This window comes from Antennarius striatus, chromosome 19, assembly GCF_040054535.1.
Source record: "Antennarius striatus isolate MH-2024 chromosome 19, ASM4005453v1, whole genome shotgun sequence".
Classification (NCBI taxonomy): domain Eukaryota; kingdom Metazoa; phylum Chordata; class Actinopteri; order Lophiiformes; family Antennariidae; genus Antennarius; species Antennarius striatus.
In genome coordinates this window covers 10,869,543-10,892,698 of record NC_090794.1, presented here as the reverse complement: position 1 = coordinate 10,892,698, position 23,156 = coordinate 10,869,543, and the positions used below count along the sequence as shown (strand labels likewise).

Here is a 23,156-nt window from a genome sequence, read left to right as displayed (position 1 = left end):
TCCAGCTCCCCGCGACCTTCGCAAGCAGATGAAGCGGCTTGGAAAAATGAGTGAATGAATAGTATCAGCCCTTCAATGATGACCTAAATTGTGTTTTAATTCCTGGTGTCCGTCCATTAACATGTGAAAAAAAATGTTATTTTTAGTTACTGAGAGTTAATAATAATTTAAAATAGGTTAATTACATTAAATAAAACACCGTCATGCAATATTATAGTCAGGCGTGGCGGTTGCGTTCCTAAACATAACAACCAATGAACATCTGTGACGTCATACCCTTATTGTTAGGAATTAACCAATCACTGTTATCTAGAGGCGGGCCAACATGGCTAGTTACAGCTCGATTCTCATTGCTTTAAAACTTTAATTTTATATTAATTTAAAAAGAAATGTATCATTTTTTTCCGTAAGAGGAAACTTTTTATTATGAATATCAACACTTTAATTTATATTTACTAATGTTTAATACCAGGTAACTATAATAAAATGTCGAAAACGATTTGTAGCTTAAGCTAGCTCCACAATGCTATCAAGCGACTAAACAGTAAACACGTTGCCTGTGCTCATAGACGTGGATGAACGACAACGTGACGTGATTCTCACTTTGAGACCTAAACATCAGGAATGAAAAAGTGGAACTGGCGAGAGGGGCAGAGACCCTACCGGAGACATGGTGGTCAACGCACCTGGTATAGAAACAACCGGCATAGATCGACACAGGACGAACATTGGTACGTCCTATCAAAAATTAACGCATTTGGGAAACTTAGTTTAATCAGAGTACGGTAGTCTGGTTGGCAGTAGGGACATGCATAGACCATATATGTGAGTTATTCTGTTGGTTAATATCGTGTTGTGGTCTGTTCAAGGTCTGGACATAATGCAGAGCCATCTTCAAGAGCATCTCATTGGAGACATGACAAGCATACCACTTCTTCCCCCTCATCCTCCTCATCCTCGTACACAGCGTCTTCCTCGTCGTCATCTCAGTCCAGTAATTCTGTTGCACCAGGTCAGTATCAGACTCAATTCCTTCTCACATCAAAGCAATGGATGCTTTAGAGTTATAATGTATACTACATTAACACTGACTTGAAGAGCCAACATTAGATAGATAGATAGATAGATAGATAGATAGATAGATAGATAGATAGATAGATACTTACTTTATTAATCCCGGAGGAAATTGTATATATCCACATGCTCAGGCATTACATAGCAAATAATACTGAATAAACACCAGGAGAAAAAGAAACACTGACATCACAGGACATACCGCAAGACATACACTACACTAACAGACACATGCAGCAGTAACAGGACTTATATACTAAACTATAACTAAAATATAAACAGTATAAAATTAAAAAATAAAATAAACAGTATTAAATTTAAAAAATATAACCGTATTAAATTAAAATATGAACAGTATAAAATTAAAATATAAACAGTGTAAAATTAAATTAAAATATAAAACAGTATAAAATTTAAAAAAATATATAAACAGTGTAAAATTTAATTAAATTAAATCCATTCAACCCCGTGCTGACCTCGCCACCTCCCCCCCGCTCCTCCTGAGAGAGTCATTGTACCCCCTGATGGCACGGGGCACGAAGGAGGACCTCAGCCTCTCTGTGGAGGCGCTGTGTGACAGTAGTCTGCCGCTGAAGGTGCTTCTCTGCTGGGAGAAGGTGGTGTGTAGGGGGTGGCTGGTGTTGTTCATGATAGCCTTAACTTTAGACATGGTCCTGCTCTCCAGAAGCGTATCCACAGAGTCCAGGCTCAGCCCGACCACTGAGCCCGCTCTGCGGATGAGTCTGTTCAGATGGTCTATATCTCTTTTCCTGGCCCCCCCACCCCAACACACAATGGCGTATGACAGCACACTGGAGACTACGGACTGATAGAACATGAGAAGGAGCTTAGGACAGATGTTGAAGGAGGCCAGCCTCCTCAGAAAGTACATCCTGCTCTGCCCCTTCTTGTACACACAGTTGGAGTTGAGCGACCAGTCCAGTCTGCTGTCTAGCTGCAGTCCCAGATACTTATAGTTTTCTACCACCTCCACCTCATTGCCCTTGATGATCACTTGCTGTGGAAATCTTTATCATCTTCTTATTCCTAATGTACACAAGATCTTCATTTATTTTTTTTCAAACGATTACCTGTTTTGTGTCTAGAGTTGCCTGGTTTCTACTTTGACCCAGAGAAAAATCGTTATTTTCGTCTGCTGCCGGGACATAACAACTGCAATCCACTGACCACAGAACAGCTGCAAGAGAAAGAAAGAGAGAAAGAGCGAAACAAAATGCTTGCTGAGGATGAAAAACTCCAAAAAGTGAGTCTTTTATAACATCATTTATTAAGAGATGGTTTATATTTTGGTTGTTAAATGATTCCAGAAAAATAACAACTTTTGAATGACAAAAAATTAATGAATGATTGATCATTGATAAACTTGTTTTTACCTTAATTTGTCATTAAGCCAGAAAGTGTGATTAACATACACACATATTATTATCTTTCCAGAAAGCACCAAGAGCAGGATTGAACATTTCACTACTACTGCAGAAAAGACACCTTGGCTTGTTACCTGAAAACTCCTATTGCAGGTATTTTAATCAAACTGTATGTATGCATACATACATGGACAAAGAGTCGTTATCATTTTATACACGCACTGTATCAACAGCTGGAAAGACTAGTCAAACAGTGTCTACCTACTCAGAATCGGGTTGTTTGTGTGGAGTGCATCCTCTCTGGAAGGTTACTAGCTACAAATGAGGATTCTAATCACTTTGGTTTCAAAAGCATGCTTAGCTCCATGAGTAACCCAAATTATTTGTGTTCATTACCGTGGCAAACACACACTCTAACACATATAGTTTTGATTTTTTTCCCCAGATTGTTAGTAACTTCTGTTACCATGGTTACACTTTGATCTACAGGCGTGTCCACGAGGTTAAGGTCAGTGCAATGAGACGCCACAAACTAGAAATCCAGAGCACAGACAACAGCAGCCCCAACACCGACAACTTCAGACTCCTAGTGGTAAGAACACACACAATCAGCTTTCACCTAAATGCAAAGAACACAGCACAAAAGGCAGGTCATTATGGGTTTTAGGATTTTTTTTTAAATATATAACTCTCGATTCATTCTGACTTTGACACCTGTGACACCTTCCGAAGTAGTTGCAATGTGTCGCATCATCTTTTCTTGCAACACTCGGTAAGCATTTATGAACAGAAGACACCAATTGGCCGTTCACAAAACATTTTCAAAAAGTGCTCTGTCCCATCCTTGCTTAACATGTGACTTCAGTTATACATCAGTACCGGGTCTCCATTTTTGTATTTGTTACTTCATGTGTCACATTTTCAGTGGAAGATAAGTCTGAACAGTCGGCAGGCCAGTTTAAGATATTGTTATATGACTTGCTCTTGGCGTGGTGGTATTAATTTATTTTTACATACAGAAGCAAAGTGTGGTGAGAAAGACATTTTGATACTCACCTTTATATATGGATACAGACATGGGGAGAACATGCAAACTTTGCACAGAACAGGACTCGAACCCAGAATTGCCTTTCTGTGCGGCGACAGCACTACCCACTGAGCCACCCTCTTGCTTTATAGCTTCATCAAAGTATAGTCACATAGGTGTAATGTAATTGGTCCATTATGTGTTGACCAAAAAATACACAATGATGCCATGAATGCACACACAGAGCCACCCTCTTCTTCATCTCAGGGGGACTCAACATCTGAGCGAGTGTTCACAGTCAACGATGTGTCACACGGAGGCTGCAAGTATGGCATCATGAATTTCAGCAGCAGCAGCCGAGGATCTCTGTCTGTGGAAATGTGTGACAACCTCTACTTCACCAACCGCAAGGTAGAAGCGAATCAGGAGTTATAGCAATGAAGTTATCATTGTGCCATTTTTTGATGTAACTTAAAGAAAGCTGTGTTTGTGTATGACAGTAGTTGTCTGCTTACATATGTTTCAGGTGAATTCCATCTGCTGGGCCTCAGTCAACTACCCAGACTCCCATGTCTTGTATCCTTCAGCTTTAGCAGCACTCTTATTTTCAGTTCACCAGTCTTAATACTTCAACATTGTTCCGACCCCGTCTGTATTTCTCTTGACTGAGGTGACTGTCAGGCTGTGTCTGGTGGGCGTGGCAGACACCCCCGGCTGTGTTAGTTTACTTCCTGCTTCTCTTTTCAGCAACTCCAACCCAGGTTAGTTGGAGTACAATCTTCTCACGACTGTCTAAAACTGTCACATGGGCCTCCTATTTTATTACTATTCTTTAAGGAATGTAGCAGCGTTTGCTGTAACATTTGTTCTCTCTCATTTTTCCTCTGTTCTTAGATCAGCCTGGAATGCTGTGCAGCTTTAAGATATCCTCAGCATGGTCATGTGCTTGGTGTCTCAACCCCCAGTTTGACAAGACATTCAGCACTGGTTCGTCAAACTATCATCATTTGTCTCGCAAATCATGATTAAACATGATAATAAGACATTAGCTCTGGCCTCACTAGAGTGGTAGTAGTTTGACCTGTGCTTTTAAGTGTTTGACAGTCAAGTACTCTGAATCATAGTTGCATGATTTCAGTAGGTTCAAACACTACAGTTTCTATCAGGGTTTGTTTTTATCTTTTAATATAAAGCACAGAAAGCTAATTTTCAAACATAAACTATAAGTCTTAAATTTGGAAAAATAAACATTTTGTCCCGACTAACCTCTGTGGACAACATGTTATTGTGTTCTTGCATGTGTTGGCAGGCCTGTCCCGCAGGGTGATAGTGAAAGATGCAGAGACGGGCCGAACACAGACATATAGCACCGGCAGTGACGTCTTAGCTCAGCAGTTTGCTCAAAGGGTGAGTCATCTGTTCCGATCGGTTTCAAAGATTAAAGCACATACAACTTCACTTGAAACAGTTTTATGGATTTTTTCGACTAACAAAGTACCATGGATGGAGGAAAAGAGCATTCAGAAATTTAAGATGCCTTCCCCACCAAAGGTCCCTGTGCTATTCAATGGCTGCCGATCAGGGGAGATCTTCAGTCTTGACCTGCGACAGCGCGGTCGAAGGGATCAAAGCTGGAAGACGAGCCGCTTCCATCAAGAGTCAGCCATCACCTCCGTACGCGTCCTACAAGATGAGAATTACCTCCTAGCTGCTGATATGCTGGGCCAGGTCAGCACATCCACCTGTGTATTCAGTTTTTAAAAAAATGAATATTTCATTCTTGTTCATGCGATCAGATTTACTGGAGAATCTTTGTTTTTATTCAATATGTATGTGCAGATTAAGCTGTGGGACGTGAGAGCGATGAAGCCTGTGCAGGAGTACAAAGGCCACTATAATGAACACGCATACCTTCCAATGCACGTCAGTGAATCTGAGGGACTTATATTAGCAGGTACATTATCGATCTATTATCAGTCAATACTGTCAAACAAGTATGTTCCCTTTTAAAATGATTTCAAGCATTGTTCTGAGTACAGTTGCAATGTTCTGCCAGTGGAACATGACATGAGTTCCAATCACACAGGTGCAGATAAAATCACATTGTGGTCAGTTAAAGTGCCATGACAAAGATTTTCATGACTCTCCTACCTGAGGTGCTTTCTATCCATGAAAGGAAGAACTAAACACTCATTCTGCATTTCCTTTGCTATCCCCAGTTGGCCAAGATTGTTACACAAGATTATGGAGTCTTAAAGATGGCCACCTGCTAAGGACTATTCCGTCACCTCACCCAGTTGCAAACGACCTAATCCCAAGTGTTGTCTTCTCCTCCAAGTTGGGTGGCTGCAGGGGGCTCCCTGGCCTGCTCATGGCTGTCAAACACGACCTGTACTACTTCCCATACAACACTGATTACCAGGATGGAGGAGAGCAGCAGACTGACCTTTAGAAAAAGAATAAAATAATTTCTGTGAAATCACTCATGTTATACACAATATTGGAAATCAGGAGTTGTGTTTTTACACAGCTAATTTCTGCAAAATTGCACTGATCTTTAGATAAATTTCTGCAATTTCCTGAGCAGTTAATGTGTAATTGTTTATATATAACCAGATGTTGATGATATTCATTTACCATTCTAGGCCTATTCCTAAGTGGTCAGAGCTGTGAGCAGATTTAAATCTACACTCACCACTGTCAAACAAATAGGTTTACAATTAAAACAAGCTAAATACAAGGTTTGTAGTTGCATTGTTCTGACTGTATACATTCATTGGTTTCACAATGTAGCAAAAGCTACATAGAGGTATTTTAAGGAAATGCCAGCGTACACAAACTGCTTCCTGGGACATTTGTACTTAAGCTGTGCTTTTGTATATTTTACTGCACTATTTTTCAGTTGATAGTGAGTTACAAAAAAGATGCTACCCAAGAAAATTTACAAGTTAACACAGTGGTGCTTTTTAAGATATTTGAATGTTGCAGACATTTGTTTTTAAGATGATTAGAGAGGGCTTCTGATCAGTTTAGTTTATGTGAGTTAAAATATTACAATCTCAGGCTACAAGTGAATTATTTAAAATCTTTGTATTGTACAATTGTGCTCAAAATAAGTGTTTAAAAATGTGGGTCAAGTTCAAATTCCGTACAATACTTTTTATTTCCATGTATTGAGAACACTACAAATATTTGAAATCAAATCATGAAATACATTTTTTAACATTTTTTAATCCTTTTACAGAAAAAGGGAAAAAAATACCAATGTCAATTTTTCTTTACAAACTCATTTACTATATAAACTGAGAAGACTTAAGGATTTAGCTTTCCTGTGATTCGTTACAATTAATATGTAGCTGTATAACCTCCGTTTCTGAGAACTGCTTCACATTTGTGTTGCTTGGGCTGACCAACTTCTGGCACTTGTGAACAGATATTCCAGCCCAGGAAGATTTGACAACCTTCTACAATGCCCACATTTCTTGGTTTTGCCTCATGAACAGCATTTTTCATGTTACATCACAAGTTTCCTGTTATATGAAGGTCCAGGGATTGGGCTGGCCACTCCACAACTACTTTTGTTGGTGATGCTTCTTGCTGCTCGCTTACCGGCGTTTGTGGTCGTCTTGTTGAAATAAGGGCATTTCCTCTGCAGCATAACACATTCAAGAACATATGCAAACTGATCCACGACCCCTGATATGTAATAAATAGACGCAGCACCATAGTAAGAGAAACAACCCCATATCATCATGCTTGCATCACCACTGTCTTCAGACTACTGTAGCCTGAATTCAGTGTTTGGGGTCTTCTGACAAACTGGCCCTTGGACCCAAAAGGAACAATCGGACTTTCATCAGCCCACAAAATGTTTCTCCATTTTTCTTTGGGCCACTTGACGTTTGACGCAAATTGCATTCTCTTCAACACAACTTCTTTTTTTGACAGATATTTGCTGGGGCTTCTTGCCAATAGATGAGCTTCACTCAGATGACTTCTATGTCAGTACAGATAACATCAGATCTCTTCACCTTTCATCACCCTGGAGATGATCTTTGGCTTAGTCTTTGCCATTCTGGCTTTTCTAAATTGTTTTCTTCCACGTTTCTCTGGTTTTGATTTTCATTTTAAAGCATTGGAGACCATTTTAGCCGAGCAGCCCATAATTTTCTATACTTCTTTATACAGTACATTCTAATCAAAGTACACTTTTCTTTAGAATCAAGTCTGGAAGGACCCATTTTCTCCAGTTTTAAGGGAGAAATGCATGTACAACGTGCTGGCTTCATCCTAAAGTAAGGGGCCACCTAATCGACACGGTTTTTTTTCCCCATACAGTGAATGACCTCTAATTGAACTCCACACTGGTATTACATTTCTTTCAATCATTCAGTTGCACAAACTCAGGAGCATACATATCAAGAATGTTGTGTCTGTTGGTTTTCTGCGACTCCTTTACACCTACTGGTAAATTATTTACCATGTAATATAATTTCTAACAAAAACTGATCTGGTTACACATGTTGCTATTATTTTGAAACACAACTGTATGTACGTTACAGTATTAGTGTCAACACATATTTAGTATCTTGCACAAGGAGGAAATTGTTTTTCTCCAGTTTTCTATAATGACCGGGTGAATGTCATTTTGGGGTGACATTGATGTTCCATCCGTTGTCCTCTAACTCGAGTACCTTAGTGAACAAAGTGAAGATGTTAGCTTAATGATAGGCTATGGCACGACAGCACCAGCTGGTGTCGGGAGTATGGACTACACTGGTGTGCACCGGGTCACTGTCACCAAACAGATGGAAGATGTGGAATGACATGAATAAGCAGCAGTAGCAGACAAATTAGTTTGATCTTCTACTACATTAAATTGAAAGCTGTAATACCACACTAAATGTCTTATGAGGCAAACAGTACTGGAAATGTTTAGCAAAAAATATGCAAAATGGGACACTTATGCCAACTACAGTGAAGTTGTTTTTTGTTATTGTGCTTACATGTGAAATGGAATTGTAATTACACATTGTCTGAATATGAAAAGGTTTGTTTAAATCAACACAATAACTGATGAATGAAAAATCATTGAGTTTCTGCAGTTTAATACATACTGTAAGGGCATACATATATCATTCCTCGTGATATTCTCTAAACGTCTCTTCCTGAGATGGGGATAGCGAGGAGGTCACAAATTCAGGTAAACAACTTATTAACCAAGAACCCGTTTAGTCAGTTACTAAAACAGATAAATCTTGCCATTCGTAGGTGTGCAGCAGAAAACATACCAGCATCATATGTCCTATTCATCACTGTCAGCCATATAGTTTTGCTACAACAGAGGTAACCTCAGATGTTTCTGACTCGGCGCTCTAGCTACAAGCAGCCTGAGTTGAGGGTAAAGGATTACTCTCTTGCTATCTAATGTTTTGAGGGGCCAGCCTCAAAGATGGTTTCAACACCGTGAGCCAGCCACTTTATAAAATGCAGTTTCTGTTGCAAGCCATTCCACTGCACTCAAAGTCTGGATGGTAGTTAACATTTTAAAAACGACTCCATTAAAAAAAAAAAAAAAATCACCACTAATGTAGCAATCTCCCCCTCACTAAGAGGATGTAGTTTCTTCGCAAAGTTTCAATCTGAACAGTTTCGTTAAGGCTGTCGTATTTTCTCATTCAAATACACAAATAGCCACAAAATATTTTGGAATTATCTAAAGAGATATTGCTAAGTAATTAAATATGTTGGAATGCATCTTAATGCTACAGTACATAACTTGCTTGTGATTGTTCAAATCCTCCTGAGGCTGGAGAGTGGAAGGCTGAAAACTGAAACGGAGGAAAAAAAAGGCTAAAATCATTTTGATTCCTCGTGTTTTCCATCCAGACCTCTAAAGCCAGCCCTGAATGCTCCTGCACAGACAACAATAGAATAAAAGTGCTTACCTGGATATCAATTTAAGTTTATCAGTCAGTGTCATCAATACATTGTTTACGCATTTAACTCCAGAGTGCAAATGGGGGGGGGGGCAATCAGGGGGGTGTTCATGTGCATCATTACAAACTATTAAGGATCATGTAGAGGTACATGATAATTTCGCTCAACTACAAGCAAGCATTTACACTCCCTTTCATAAAAACATATTAAGATATTCCTCTCCTCCCTTTCTGATATTCATGTTTCACTGACAGTTTCACAGTGTGGAATATGACCGACTTATTAAAGTGAAATAGCATCAACAGTATGAAGTTATACAAGGATGGCGTTTAAAAAAAACAATAAAATAAACAGAGTCCAACCAACAGTCACTGTCGTTGTGACAATAGTCACAATGCTGCTGAAAGACACCCTCCCAGTCAAAATGATGATTCCAGAGGCCGGGGGTGACTCAGCCATTCCCCTTCTGTCCTGCTAGAGCTCACCGGGTTTCTGGTTGCATCCACTGCAGACCCGGACCGGGTGGTCCCAGCCGCGGGACGGCACGGCACGCCGCTCCTGAGAACAGTCGTCACACACGCCCTGGCCACAGGCGCGGCAGTGGTGGATGGACAGACGCGGCGAGAAATCACGCTGGCACTCACTGCAGGATTGAATGTCCTGATCCGGGACCCAGTAGGACGGACGGGCCGCCTCCTTCACCAGCCCTGGGGAGGAAGAGGAGTGGAAGGAGCAGCTGTTACTGTGGGTCACATGTCAACAGATGGTGACATCTGTGACTACAGGTTCAAAAAATAACTGAAAAAAAATATTAAGTCATCGCGTGCTTTCTTTTACTGAAAGGAAAACACGTGGCTGAATCCTAATAACTGTCCTACATACATGTAATTAAAGATGAATACATGTTTCAAAATGATCTCGAAATGTTTGTTGTTGATCGTCTGGTGGATTTTGAGTTGAATAGCGGTCATTCTGAGTCACAAGCTTAGTCATCAAGTTTATAAATGCTGTGCAAATGGACATTCTGAATATAAGTGAGACATTCTGCTGCAATTTCTGCCACATTTTCCTGTATCAGACTTCCCAGGTGTCCTGCCTGCAACATTTTGGACATGAAAGTAGATCGAACACTCACCTAGAGGTATGTCAATGGCACCGACTACAGCTCCTAACGTGTTCTGGACAGCCTCTCCAACCTTCCTGGCTATGAGAGTGCCTCCCTCCTCCTCCAAGGCAGCATCCAGCAACTCTGCATTAGAGAAACATGCCTGAAATTAGGTTCTCTCATACCTTTAAGAATCAGTAGAAACATATTCACATTAAAATTAGGAAGACTTAACCAGTTGGGATTCCCCTGTTATGAAAACAGGCATCACAGACCCGAACAGGAGCGAGGCCCCAGCCTCTCTCTGGGACCGGCCGGGTTTTGGAAGAGCAGGAATCACAGAAGCCCTCTCCACAGGCACGACAGTGATGCTTGGTGATGTTGGGCTCGAACTCTTCCCCACATTTATGACATTTCTGCAGCACACACGGTGAGGATGTGAGTCTGCTTATTAAATTCCAGTAAATAAGATTCAAAGACTTTTTGTTTTTGTTTTTCCACAGCAATGAAACACATGATGGATGCGTACCAGGATGAGGGAGTTTGGTTTCCAGTATGCAGGAGCAATCTGGTCAGTGAGCCAGGATGTGACTGCTTTGGCAGGCTTCACGCTGAGTTCAGACACCGACTGAGAAATGTACTTGACGCCATCGAGCAGTCTCTGGGCTGCGTTGTTGTTGTCTTTCAAAAAACCATCAGACTGCAAAAGAGAAGGAGGATTGAAGATAAAAATAAATAAATGAGATGAACATGAAACATGCTTAAAGGAGAAGAATTTATAAAACAAACATTTGTATTTATTTCCTGGTCATACATATACAACCTACAGAATGTGATTGAAGCTATTCCGCTGTGTTCTTACCCCAGGCCAGATGTGCTGGATCTCAGTTCTCACCACTGTTTCCACTGGATCCTGGTTTCCATACCAATACTGCCTGCTTCTGTAAATCACTGAGCAGTTGGGGCACTCGATCACATACCTGAACACAGGATACGAGATCTCAACTCCTGAATATGAGACAGATTTTGAGGTTGCAGGGACTTGTGTCACAAAAAGGAAATTAACAGTGATGGTTCTGTGACTTACCCGGACCAGGCGTAGATGGCCAGACCAAACCACGGTGAGTCAGATGAGGCCGTCGTTTTGGGAACCACGATCACCTCCTTCCCTCCTTCATAGCACGCCTGAGACGTTCAGCACAGAAATGCATCATCAAGCAAGTGTGCTTGAACACACACTTGTGAGGAATTGTGGGGTTTGTTCTTGCCTTGCAGGTGTAGATGCGGTTGTCGTACTGTGCAGAGTAGCGGCAGCGATGTTTGGCTTCGTGGTCGAGGCCTTCCTTCAGGTGATTCATGCTTCTTTTACAGCTCGAACTGTAGGGTAACATCCAGTCAGTCTACATTTGGGTTTATATTTGTGGTCCTCTGTGCCTTTGAAGGCAGAGGGGATGAGGGACCTTTTCAGTCTGTCCACGGAAACAGCGGCGTTTCACTAACAAAGCTTGCCTGCTCCAAAATAGTCAGCAGTTCTGGGTTCTGCCAACCTTCCTCTACACACTGCTTTCAGAAACAGCTATGATTACTTCATCTAACAAAGCCCCAAAAGACCACTCCATTTTTTAATTTACAGAAACCTATAAAAAACCCTGAGATCAGAGGAAAAAAATAATACATGAAACCAGGCCGCGTTGCCTCCAGCAGGCACCGCTGACATGCTAGAGGTGATGTGTTTCACCAGACAAGTATTATATGTTACTGACTGAATTAAATAATAACAATAAGGATCAAAAGACAAACTGTCTGGGCAAATAGGCTTGTAAACACTGTGGTTTTTGAACTGTATTTTTGTAAATGAACAAATACACCTGGAGGAAGCAGAGAGACACATACCCACAACTGAGGCAGAGGCAGGAGCAGGTGAAGTACTCATCTGGAAAGAATGAGTTACTGGTCATGTGCTCATCTGGAATATCCCCACTGAAGCTCTCACTCAGGGCCTGAAGGTCAGGTGTATTAACACAAACACATTAACACAACTAACGCATATGTAACAGCATTCTCTCTACAGCACACCAACTATACAGAAGCACACAATCAAGCATCACTACCTGCAGAGCCTTGTAGATGACACTGGCAGAGCGTGGCGAGCGGGTGTTGTTGTTATCCAGCTGTTGCTCCAAGCTGCGCAGCAGACCGCAGAAGTCTGTGGGGGGGTTATACGTCCGGGTACCGCGGTACTGGATGGAACTGAACGCCTCTGGGAACAAGCCCAACTTCCTGAAACGCTCCTGGAGAAGACGATCAACTGATTCGGCAGGTTTGTCTAGACATGGGAAACAGAATCAGACAGGCTCATTAAAGCCCTGCTAAGTACAAAGATGACAACATCAAAAATAGATCTGCTCCTGTACCTGATCCCAGCAGCTTGGTGTGGACAGTCTCATGGAAGATTATTACCGCAGGACCCAGAGTGGATAACGGGACATCCAGACCACAGCGGGTGGTCGTTGCTTTCAACTCCTTGGTGAAATGCTTCAGGTAGGCGTCCGATGCATCACCGAGGAACTTGAAGAGATCGTCATGGAGACGGTCGGCGTGGGTTCGATAGATAATCACATCAGAGATGGCCAGGACTTTAAGAAGCAGACGAGTACGCTGACCTTGATTGGCCCCTAATAAAGGAAAACACAGCCTGTGAAGCGACATCCCATGTTTATTAGATACTAAACAAATCCATCACTTATTTCATACCAGCCCCAAGCAGTCCTTCAGTATCGATGACGACCACCCGATGCATAGGGTCCATCGCTGCCCACACTCCCACAGTGCAGGAATCTTGGGTGGGTGACGTCTTGAACACCTCTCGTCCGAGGAAAAAAGTATGGTTCAGGGTGTGGGACTTGCCCTCTCCGGTGTTTCCAAAGATTGAGACCACCTTGAGGAGCTCATCTGGCTGGCAACCCAGTTTGCTCACAAAGTCCTCCTCATTCTTCACCTGAAAAATCACCCATCATCATCATCATCATCATCATCATCACACCAATCAGCTGCATTCAAAAAGCCCAAAAACAATATGAAGAAGTTTACCTGCATCTCCTCCCTCTCATCCACCAATATGAAGCTGCACACTTTCTCCAGCTCTGCTTTCAACAGCTCCATCTGTGACTCCCCAGCGCTCACGCTGTTCCCCTGGGGGGCTTTGACGGGGGGGTAAGGTGTCAGGGGGTGCTTCCTCTTGTTCACTCCGCTGTGGGTGCGTTTCTGGCAGTCCAAACACAGGTTGATCTTACAGCCCTGGCAGCGCACCGCCGCCCTGAGCCGTCCACCGCTGATGGAGCTGCCGCCGTCACCTTTACACGCGTCACAAAACGGGACGTGACCCCGTGTGATCCGAACTCGATCGTGATTCCTCATCCGCTCCTGGCGATGGAGCTCCAGTTCGCACCGGGAACACTGCAAGCTGCCGCATTCATCACATTCAAAAGTGGCTTCATCTGAACCCCCACAAGCGTAGCTCTCCTGACAGCCCAGGGCTGCGTTCATTCCTTTATCTACAGCTGGACTTTGACCACTCATCTCAAACCTGACAGGTAAACAAGAACTGCAAAAAATAAAATAAAAATAACGCAGTGGGTGTCACAGAGTTATGGCTCAAGAAAATCTCCAGTCAAATCCCATGAAACCTTTGTGGGACTGCTCTGTGGCGTTCAACTAGAATTAACGAGTTTTACTCTCAAACACTTAAAATGACTAAATGTTTTGGCACACTTTGTTAGCTAACATTAACTGTCGTGTCCAGTTGGTACTTAAGAAAGGCCCAAGGTGGTCGCCATAGTGTCTAAAAATACTTTTACGTAACTCTTTTGATTACTAACTACTAAAGCGTTAACGACACAAAGAAACACACAAAGAGACCAACAACCACCCTTTCAGTCGTCTGACCTACAGTAGCAGCTAGTCCGACGGACGACGACTCGTTAACTGAATGCAAATGCAGCTGCCTCATCACAGACCAAAATAAAACTGTCCACGTATCGTGTCTGTCACCATCCTGCCGACCGACACAACAGCTACCGACAGCGGCAAAGTTAGCTAGCCGAGCTATGAATCAGACTGGCTTTTACACCAGCTGATCGGCTTGTTTTTATCCAGAGTTCAAAAGTCATAAAATACAATGCATGATGGGAAGTGAAGGCTTTGGAGTTGCATTAAAAACACGACTTTGGAATTAGTTTTTCTCTTTCTACCTACAGCTTATTATCTTAGATATTTTCGTTATCGTGTTGTTCGTTAGTTTTTGTTGTTGTTTTTTTAAGCCTTTTTTTTTAAATAGACGAAATCAGTGTTTCTCATTTTAAAGCCAAAACGGAAAGTGTAATATATTTCCCTTTTTTTGTTGTTAGAATCAGCAAACCGGAAATAATTCAAATAACGACTTAATGACCAATTCGATTGACATGGTTTCTGAATGTGTTTAATAATAACAGCTTGGCTACTGATTAAACCGGCTGTTTCCCATAATGCTTTGCAACTCCAGCTGCTCTAGGGTGTATTTTTGTCGTTACCGGCGTACACCGTAGTTACATAGTAACAAAAAAAAAGCAACTAATATATTTAAAAAAACCATTCTCATATTAACATTACTAACATAAATGTGTGACTATTGTCATATTGCATTACCATATACGTGAATTTTGTTAGTTTTTGTTCAAAAACCTCTGGCTGTTGGTCAAAAACATGAGTAAATACTATCCAACATGTGTACGCCGGTGTCGGTAACGAGTGCGTCCTAAGTGAGACTTTACACAAATTCAGTGACTGTGCCACATTTTACCTGGGCAGTATTTTTCTGTTACGCTTTTATAATTTTGTACTTAACTGCGGAAATTATCGTCATACATATGACTGCAAAAGGTGCGCTTTTTCTCTTTTTATTTCATGTTGTCCTTTGCGAGTGACCTTGCCGGTTCATCAATGCTAACCTGTTGTCATTGTTAGCTAGCTAAGCTAGCTGTGTTACCGAGACTTCTGTTAGCTAATGACATACTTGGACTTTGCTTATCTTTGTTTGCTTCACCATGGAAGTTGAATCCTCCACTGATATTAATGGAAACGCGTTATCCCTGGACTGTCAGAGTCACTCCGGCTTTTGCAAGGAATTCATCGTGAGCTCCCCGAAAGTGTCCATCGGCAAAGTGATGGCGTACACCTGCTGTGTTTGGCTTGTTGCATACACCGTGTTCTTCTTCACAGAGGTCAGACCACTTTTTCACTGCTTTGTACTTATCGCTAAATAGTATCTGTGGTACCTAGGTGTATGCCTTTGATTTATGATCAAATATAGTGGTTGCACTATTATTATTTATGACGGCTCTTCTTGAATTTGTATACTTCCTGTCAGATTACTTCTTAAATGAAAGCACCAACAATAATTTTGTACTCATCTCCTCATCAGGGCAGTCGGTTGCATAATTTATTTTTATCAATATTTCTTACCTTGCTAGAACTTCCTTATGATTATTTACATTGTGTGAAACCAGATCAAGATACTTCTAGTGAACAGAATATTGATGATGATATGTATTATCTGCACATGTGAGCACAGGAGTATTATTAATGATTGGGAATTAATGTATAGAAATAAGTAAAATCTTACAGTAACTTCCAATGTATGTCTTCCAGAACACAGCAGCCCTCTCCAGTGCTATAATCATTACCCTGGTTGGTATGGTGCTACACATCCACTTTGTGAAGGTGGACCATGAGTCGTTGCTCGTCATCGGCTCCTTAGGCATTCAGATGTCCTCCAGCTATGCTTCAGGCCGGGAGACCACCTCATTTATTGAGATGAGCAAGATCAAGGACATTGTCATCAATGAAGCTATTCACATGGTTGGTTTGTCTCTGTCACCTGTATGCAAATTAACGTAGTTTAAATAATTATGTATTATAACCCAAATTATGTCATCTTGACAATAAATATGTATGGATTGGACTGATTTTCTATTCTGTTATTTCAGCATCAAATCATCTACTACCTTTGTGTGCTGTTGAAGGATCCTAATGAACCTAATGCAGTATCAAGTGTTGTACCGTTGTTTCAGGTGAGATTGATTGCAGCGTATGCATATAATAAAGAAGCATTTCTTTTACTAAATTACATTTTGGCTGCTTATTTCTATGTGCCTAGGTTAAAATATATATACTGTATAATATATTCAGTGTCATTCACTGATGCATTTCTGATTAACTTTCGCTCTTTGTTTTCAGAGTTCCAAGCCGAGGCTGAACTGCTTGATGAAAGTCTACAAAAGCTGTCAGGAGATTCTTTTGAAACACAAATGACACACAAGTCATGACCAATGTTTCAGCTAGCCTTTAATGTAGTCTTCTCTCAGTGGATGCAATTTAATTCAGTTTTCTACTTTTTTCCCTAAATTTGGTAGGTTTTGATTTAATGCAAATAATTGAAAGTTGATCGTTCAAAATTCCTGGATGTATTAATGTGTGTGCATGAGTGAACGTTTGTCTTTTGATGTGACTCCGCTCTGTGTCCCCTTCCTCTCGGCCATAAGTGAGCTTGGATGAGCTCCAGCAATCTCTGTGAACCGCAAAACTGGAATAAGCGGATAAGAAGATGAATGAATGAATAATCCTTGATTTGTCATCTGTGTAAGTGCAGCCAGGATATGAATATTATTTTCTGACTGTAAGAAAGTTGTTTTAAAAACTAATTTTATTGTCATACAGTATTTAATTTATGTTTTGCATTGTTGTGATCTTACTCAAAAAACTTGAAAAGTCACACTACTGTCAGAATTCGGTGCTTCTTTGAACCTGAAGACAAAAACTAGAAACTACCTTTTACAATTTAATATTTTTATGTATTTTGGTTTTAACTGACTGTTCCTTTCTATTTGTGTGATTTCGAAGCATTCCTACTAAGTATTTTTTCATAGCAAATAAATTTAATAAAACATTAAACAAGCGCTATTTCTAAATTATTATCATTTTACAGTACCTACGTAGATACTGTATGCTTTTGGCCAGTGTTTTGAGGCGCCTTTCTTTCTGTAGGCAGTAGGGGGCAGAACCACCCTTATTTCAGCTCATAAATTGAACCACAAATAGTACATTCAGTTCGGTGTACTGCAAATACGCAGGTAATAAAACCAAATGTAGCATTATCTAGACTAGGGTGTCAAATATATTCAACTATGTAACAAGGTTATTAAATGGGATTTTTATAATGTGTCAAATCCACCATACACATTACAGTTTTACTTGAAAGAAAATCTTCCTCATCTATATTCAGTTCCTCATAACTACATCAATCCACATCTCTACCGTCTTTGTCTGACACTTGTTTAGTTAATAGATCTGGTTTCAGAAATGTTACTTGAGGTTATCTCACTCATCAAGTTGAAGACCCTATATGTACAGGATGTAAAATCAAGTCTGCGGCAACAAAATTACAAGAATTTTGTTGCCGTAGATTCTTGCCACAAATAATCCTTAAGAGTGAGTTTATACCTGATGGTTCATCTTTATCATGACATTCATGTACAGGTAAATTTAAGTGAGATGGATTTTATCATAGAGGATGATGTGAGTAGTTTCAACAAGGAGCCAAAGTTCTTCCTATCAGAATGCTGTATGGTCACTACTCCTAAACCATCTGGAATAATAAGATGAAAGTTTAATGGTTCTCTGTTCACTGTTTTAAGGTCAGAGCCCATGCAGATCTGTGTCCCACTCAGACCTGCATGTGAACCCCGTCCTCCACAGGCCAACTAAACAAGCAGGAAGGTGTGATTTTCACTGAGTGAAGTGCTCTGCTGCTGTGAAGACAGACACTCTGACAGGATAATTGTCCCTCCTGGAGGTGTGAAACAGCCAGGACCCACACAGAAAAAAAACCCTGTAACCTGGAGTGACACCTCAGGGCAATGGAACAGACCTCATAAACCAGCGACCTCCACTCCCACCCAGTGCAAACCACAGGTGGCAAGGAGATTTATCGAAAACAGAGAGAGCTTCTCTCAACTCAGTGGGTCGAGCAGTGGGCTATTAATTACCTCTATTAATAGACACTGGGATCGCAGTAGTTCTCTTACTCAAGAAATGACACTGGACTCCATGTATTACTTCATTAAACTCAAATTTCATGTTTGTTTTTTTCTGTTATCCAAATGGTGGAGGTGTGAAGTCATTGAACTGTGTGTAAGAACCTGATAGTTCAGCTGAGGGATTGGAGCCCTGCTGAGATGGGGAGTCAACCTTTTAACCCCTGCTGTGCCCCCCCCCCCCCTATTTCTCACACACACACACACACACACAACTTGAAAATAAATCACGTGAACTCACACGTCCACAGTATGAAAGTTTTATTCTGATGTGCAGGATGAGTTCAATGAGATGAATTTGAAAGAAAATACACAACAACAATATTTGTTACCCTATTTGTGTCTGTCTTATTATTCCTGCTTATTGAGGGAGAAGAAAAGACAGCGGGGCCATGTTGTTTGAAATGTGTCCGTTTTCCCATCCACCTGTCGTACATAGAGACAAGTGTAACTTGATGATTGTTTGGATTTGAATCTCCAAGCATAGCCCACTAACGTTAGGGTTTTCCCAGTCACTGTCATTGAAGTTAAGCCTCATTGCTCTTCTTTGTCACCAACAACCTCTCTGCCAAAAAAAGAATGTTTCTCTTTTATTAATTAAGAAGATGTTAATGTAGTGACTAAAGGAGAAGAGAGCTATAAAGATAATGTATAGAATTAGTGCTTGCAAGACAATTCTGATACTAAAACACTGTCGGTGAACATTTTGACAGATTTTCCGTACCTGACACGTACTCCAGTATCTACACATGTTCAAATTCAGCGCAAACTAAATTATTTAATGGTTTAACCTCAGTCGTGTCCAATCCTAAGTGGATTGTGTTCACGTTAACAGCAGCAAAGAAGGCTGCTGGTAGGTGGTTAAGCCTCATCAGCGGAGCAGTATTGTAGAACCGGTCTTAACACAAAGGAACACTTCAAACTCTTTTGAGGACGTTGTTGGTAACATAATCCACTGACGCTGTAGCTGCTACAAGTCACCATGGGAAAATCCATGATAGGGAAATAAAGCACATGCAATTTTAATTCATTTTTCTTCTTCATCATCATAGAATACTGTAATACGTAAGAAAAGCTTTAAACTCCCTCTCAAATAATCGAGTGCTTCCAAATGTCAAATTAAATATGATTTGGGACCTTTGAATTATTATTCATATATAAGTATTGATATTCTCTGAGATTGTTTTACATGGATCATGGTTCCATATATTACTGCTTTAAAATTTTCAAAAGTGAGGCTGCCAAAATGTCTTCACATCACCTTCCAGACAGTTTGAATTCAAATAAATTTTTAAAAACGTCCAACGAAACACATGAAACTCAATATTTCGCAAAACGTCACCGGCTAAGCGTGTGGGAAGTGAGACAAACTCAACAGACCAGCTGGCGGGAGATAAGATAGAGAGGAGCCGGCTCTACTGGTCCGTCAGGACAGCTGACACACACACACACACACACATACACACACTGCAAACACACATCCGTTTTCTCTGTTTGCTTCCATAGACAAGAACCAAGCCATTGTCATTGGGGTGTATAATTATTAAGTACCTGTATGTATAATCAACAGTTGATTGAAACTGCCATTCAAATTTTATTTTCATATTATATCTGCGCATTTTACTAATATTGGGTATAAATCATTTGTTTGTGCAGTCACATCGCTCTACCTGTCATTTCTGTCATATTCCACTGCTTTGTGATGGGAGCTCTTATTCCTTCACTTCAAAACAACCATTTATGTTTGTTGGTTTCTTTATTTTCCTGTGTTTATAAGGGGGAAGTTGCTGATTTAATTAAAGAACAGCAACTTGTTGGATTGTTTAGTGACATCATTCATTCCAGAATGTGGGTTTTTTTGTTTTGTTTTTTCCAAAACCACATCTTAAACTTTGTGAATCACCCTAACGCTTCCGTTTCAACAATGACTATTCTAATGACAGGGGTTTCCTGATAATAGACAGGCCTATAGAGGTGTGTGTCAAGAATAAATACAGTATGCTTGCCTTACAATCAGCTGCTGCGGAGATGTGAATTTCAGGATTCTATGTCACTTAGTCAGATGTTCCCTTTAGTTACTACAGAACACGTAAGAGGCACAAAGTCCACACGCCAAATGACATCACACCTCACAGACAATGGACTGGACTATTGGCCAAGGATAAGAATGCATTATCTTTTTGGGCATGTAATGTTTTGAAAGAAAATGACTTTAGATCATGATCAAGACTGCTGGGTTTACCTGAAGGCAGCAGCCAATGCCACAGTCTCTGGAAGGTCGTAAAACAGATTTGTGTCAGAGGCCTTCTTTTGTTATCAGCGTGAAACTCCTCAACAGGTTTCTCTTGTCACAGGGGCACTTTTGCAGAAGAGTTACGTTTCTCAAAAGAACTCAGGCAATTTGTCCTGGAACAGTTTATGCTCACCACATACATGCTCAGAAGATGTCACAATCATGGTGTTCATAGCAATGCTGTTTGCAGAGTCACAATAAATCATGTTCTGTAGAGGTATGACTCCAAATGTGAATCTCGTCTTATAATTCTTAATTTTTCTCAGAAATTTTCAACTCATTTATTTATTAACCCTTTCTCACTGTCTTGTATTATTAGATGTGTAATCATATGGTGATGCAGATTATCATTGCTTTATACAAACATACAACAGGCTGCGAAACCTTGTGAAGGAGAGTTTTAGGTTGTTGAGATGACCTGTAGCATCTATAGAATCTAATCATAACCCCATCAGTCTATAAGGACTGTCTAATAAAAATATCTAGCATTAAGCATCAAGCATGGAGCAGCCTGTGAAACCTTTGTAATGTTTGTAGGGAAGAGTGAGACATAATGAAGGTATAACAATCCTGTTTTGTCCAAAAGAGAATGTTCCCTCTGTGTTCTAAACTCACAGCTGATGAAGAAAAGTTCATATTTATCTTTCAAACACAAGAGTCTTGATCTTCTTATGTTACTGAGAAAGTCAGTAAACATACTGTATTCCTAAAACGTCAAACTTTAAGACAAAGAACAGAACACTTTATTGATCTGTACTATTTAGGATTAAAGATAAGGTCTGGTGTTTCAGGAATACAGTAAGTTTACTGACTTTATCACTTAGTTACATAGGAAAATTGAAATTTTCATGTTTGAGAGGTAAATATGAATTTTCCACCATGTATTACACACACAAAGACTCTGTTGGGTTTTGATGCCTTGCTCAAGGGCACCCCTGCAGTGCTCAGGAGGTGAACTGGCACCACTACCAGTTTCCACTTTGGTCCCCGCTGGTCTTGAACCAGACCCTGTTTAATTTCATGTAATTTTAGTATGTTAAAAAGCATGGATCAAAATTTTGCATATAAATCCTACAGTTTTTAAAGAGGTAGCAGATTTTTAAGACTATCCAATCACATTTGATACATCTGATTTCAAAAGGAGAGAAGTTCATTAATTGTTGGAAGGTTCACACTGATGGACATGAACTTTACCTAATGAAGACATCTCACAATCTCCTTTGACTGTGACACATTCAGGCTGAGTAAGACGATTTACACTGAGTAACCGTACAATAACCAGTCGCTCTCTGCTGAACAAGTCCAGACACACCTTATCACTCTGACTGAAACACACAATATCCATTGTCACGAAGCCGTGAGACTCCTTAATGTGTTGGCAGAGAGTCACCAGCGTCTGCCCGTCCCGAGTTTACCCGAATGTTCAGCAGAATTTCTGACCTTATGGTCATTTATCATTTGAGTGTGTGAGTGTGTCTGTCTGAGTGTGCGTGTGTGCACATCTGTGTGTGTGTGTGTGTGTGTGTGTGTGTGTGTGTGTGTGTGTGTGTGTGTGTGTCTGGCTGTCTGTATACACACATGCACATGTACATATGTGCATCTGTTCCAAAGGGGCTGTATTGACTTGCATCATGTCCTCACTTGCTCTTCTGCCACCATGAGTGTCATGTCACCCCCCCCCCCGTCACACACACACACACACACACACACGCACACACACACACACACACACACACACACACACACACACACACACACACACACACACACACACACACACACACACACACACACACACACACACACACATATATACCACCACACCCCAGCACCACTGTGAGAACACCTCACACCCTTGATTCCCAAAAGTAGACACACCCAACACACAGATTCACAACCAATCAAATGACAGACTTCCAGACTCATATGTAAAACAACATTCAGTTTTGGCTCCAATCATGGCTAACTGTCACTTCTTTAAAACTACAGATCTAAAACTCTGACATAGTTCTAATTTATCTGACTATCTTCTTCTTCTCTTTAAGAAGTCAAGCTCTGAATACTTTAATTATTAATATCAGCAATTTGCTTTTTTGACAAATCGCACCCTGCCTATAGCCAATGTTTATCCTACACTACATGCTGATGCCGATCATGAATCTTAGTCCCTAAAGAAGACATTAAGCCTTGGTCAACACTGATA

At 40.7% G+C, this 23,156-nt stretch overlaps 3 protein-coding genes across 4 annotated transcripts; 2 read left to right on the top strand and 1 right to left on the bottom strand.

The window, feature by feature from the left end:
* The first annotated feature begins 319 nt into the window (after nt 1-319).
* On the top strand, nt 320-6,621 carry wdr21 (WD repeat domain 21). The gene is made up of 14 exons (XM_068341844.1): nt 320-472; nt 570-731; nt 870-1,012; nt 2,181-2,338; nt 2,530-2,612; nt 2,949-3,051; nt 3,754-3,897; nt 4,013-4,062; nt 4,168-4,247; nt 4,381-4,473; nt 4,796-4,893; nt 5,038-5,214; nt 5,326-5,440; nt 5,706-6,621. The coding sequence occupies exons 2-14, from the start codon at nt 625-627 to the stop codon at nt 5,936-5,938; spliced, it is 1,584 nt and encodes a 527-aa protein (XP_068197945.1). The 5' UTR covers nt 320-472; nt 570-624; the 3' UTR covers nt 5,939-6,621.
* Nucleotides 6,622-9,180: 2,559 nt separating this feature from the next.
* On the bottom strand, nt 9,181-14,635 carry zfyve1 (zinc finger, FYVE domain containing 1). Of its 2 annotated transcripts, XM_068341843.1 has the most exons (14): nt 14,481-14,635; nt 13,622-14,135; nt 13,286-13,529; nt 12,946-13,206; nt 12,643-12,857; nt 12,425-12,531; nt 11,800-11,908; nt 11,619-11,716; nt 11,394-11,511; nt 11,061-11,231; nt 10,767-10,947; nt 10,562-10,675; nt 9,912-10,133; nt 9,181-9,317 (listed from the first exon to the last, which is right to left on the bottom strand). In XM_068341843.1, the coding sequence occupies exons 2-14, from the start codon at nt 14,108-14,110 to the stop codon at nt 9,280-9,282; spliced, it is 2,367 nt and encodes a 788-aa protein (XP_068197944.1). In that variant the 5' UTR covers nt 14,111-14,135; nt 14,481-14,635; the 3' UTR covers nt 9,181-9,279. The 2 variants fall into 2 exon arrangements, with proteins under 2 accessions (XP_068197944.1, XP_068197943.1); XM_068341842.1 differs by having other exon boundaries at nt 13,622-14,635.
* A 678-nt stretch (nt 14,636-15,313) lies between these two features.
* pigh (phosphatidylinositol glycan anchor biosynthesis, class H) lies at nt 15,314-17,470 on the top strand. The gene is made up of 5 exons (XM_068341847.1): nt 15,314-15,448; nt 15,620-15,789; nt 16,217-16,426; nt 16,555-16,638; nt 16,805-17,470. Exons 1-5 carry the CDS (start codon nt 15,436-15,438, stop codon nt 16,877-16,879), a joined length of 552 nt encoding a protein of 183 aa, XP_068197948.1. The 5' UTR covers nt 15,314-15,435; the 3' UTR covers nt 16,880-17,470.
* The last annotated feature ends 5,686 nt before the right edge of the window (nt 17,471-23,156 follow it).

Coding starts and splice junctions, on each gene's coding strand:
- wdr21 (XM_068341844.1), top strand. CDS start 625: ATGAAAAAGTGGAACTGGCGAGAGGGGCAGAGACCCTACCGGAGACAT. Junction 732..869: donor TCGACACAGGACGAACATTG/GTACGTCCTATC, acceptor GGTCTGTTCAAG/GTCTGGACATAATGCAGAGC. Junction 2,613..2,948: donor CCTGAAAACTCCTATTGCAG/GTATTTTAATCA, acceptor TTTGATCTACAG/GCGTGTCCACGAGGTTAAGG.
- zfyve1 (XM_068341842.1), bottom strand. CDS start 14,110: ATGAGTGGTCAAAGTCCAGCTGTAGATAAAGGAATGAACGCAGCCCTG. Junction 11,717..11,799: donor ACCGCATCTACACCTGCAAG/GCAAGAACAAAC, acceptor TGAACGTCTCAG/GCGTGCTATGAAGGAGGGAA. Junction 10,948..11,060: donor AACCAAACTCCCTCATCCTG/GTACGCATCCAT, acceptor TGTGTGCTGCAG/AAATGTCATAAATGTGGGGA.
- pigh (XM_068341847.1), top strand. Junction 16,427..16,554: donor TCAATGAAGCTATTCACATG/GTTGGTTTGTCT, acceptor CTGTTATTTCAG/CATCAAATCATCTACTACCT. Junction 16,639..16,804: donor GTGTTGTACCGTTGTTTCAG/GTGAGATTGATT, acceptor CTTTGTTTTCAG/AGTTCCAAGCCGAGGCTGAA.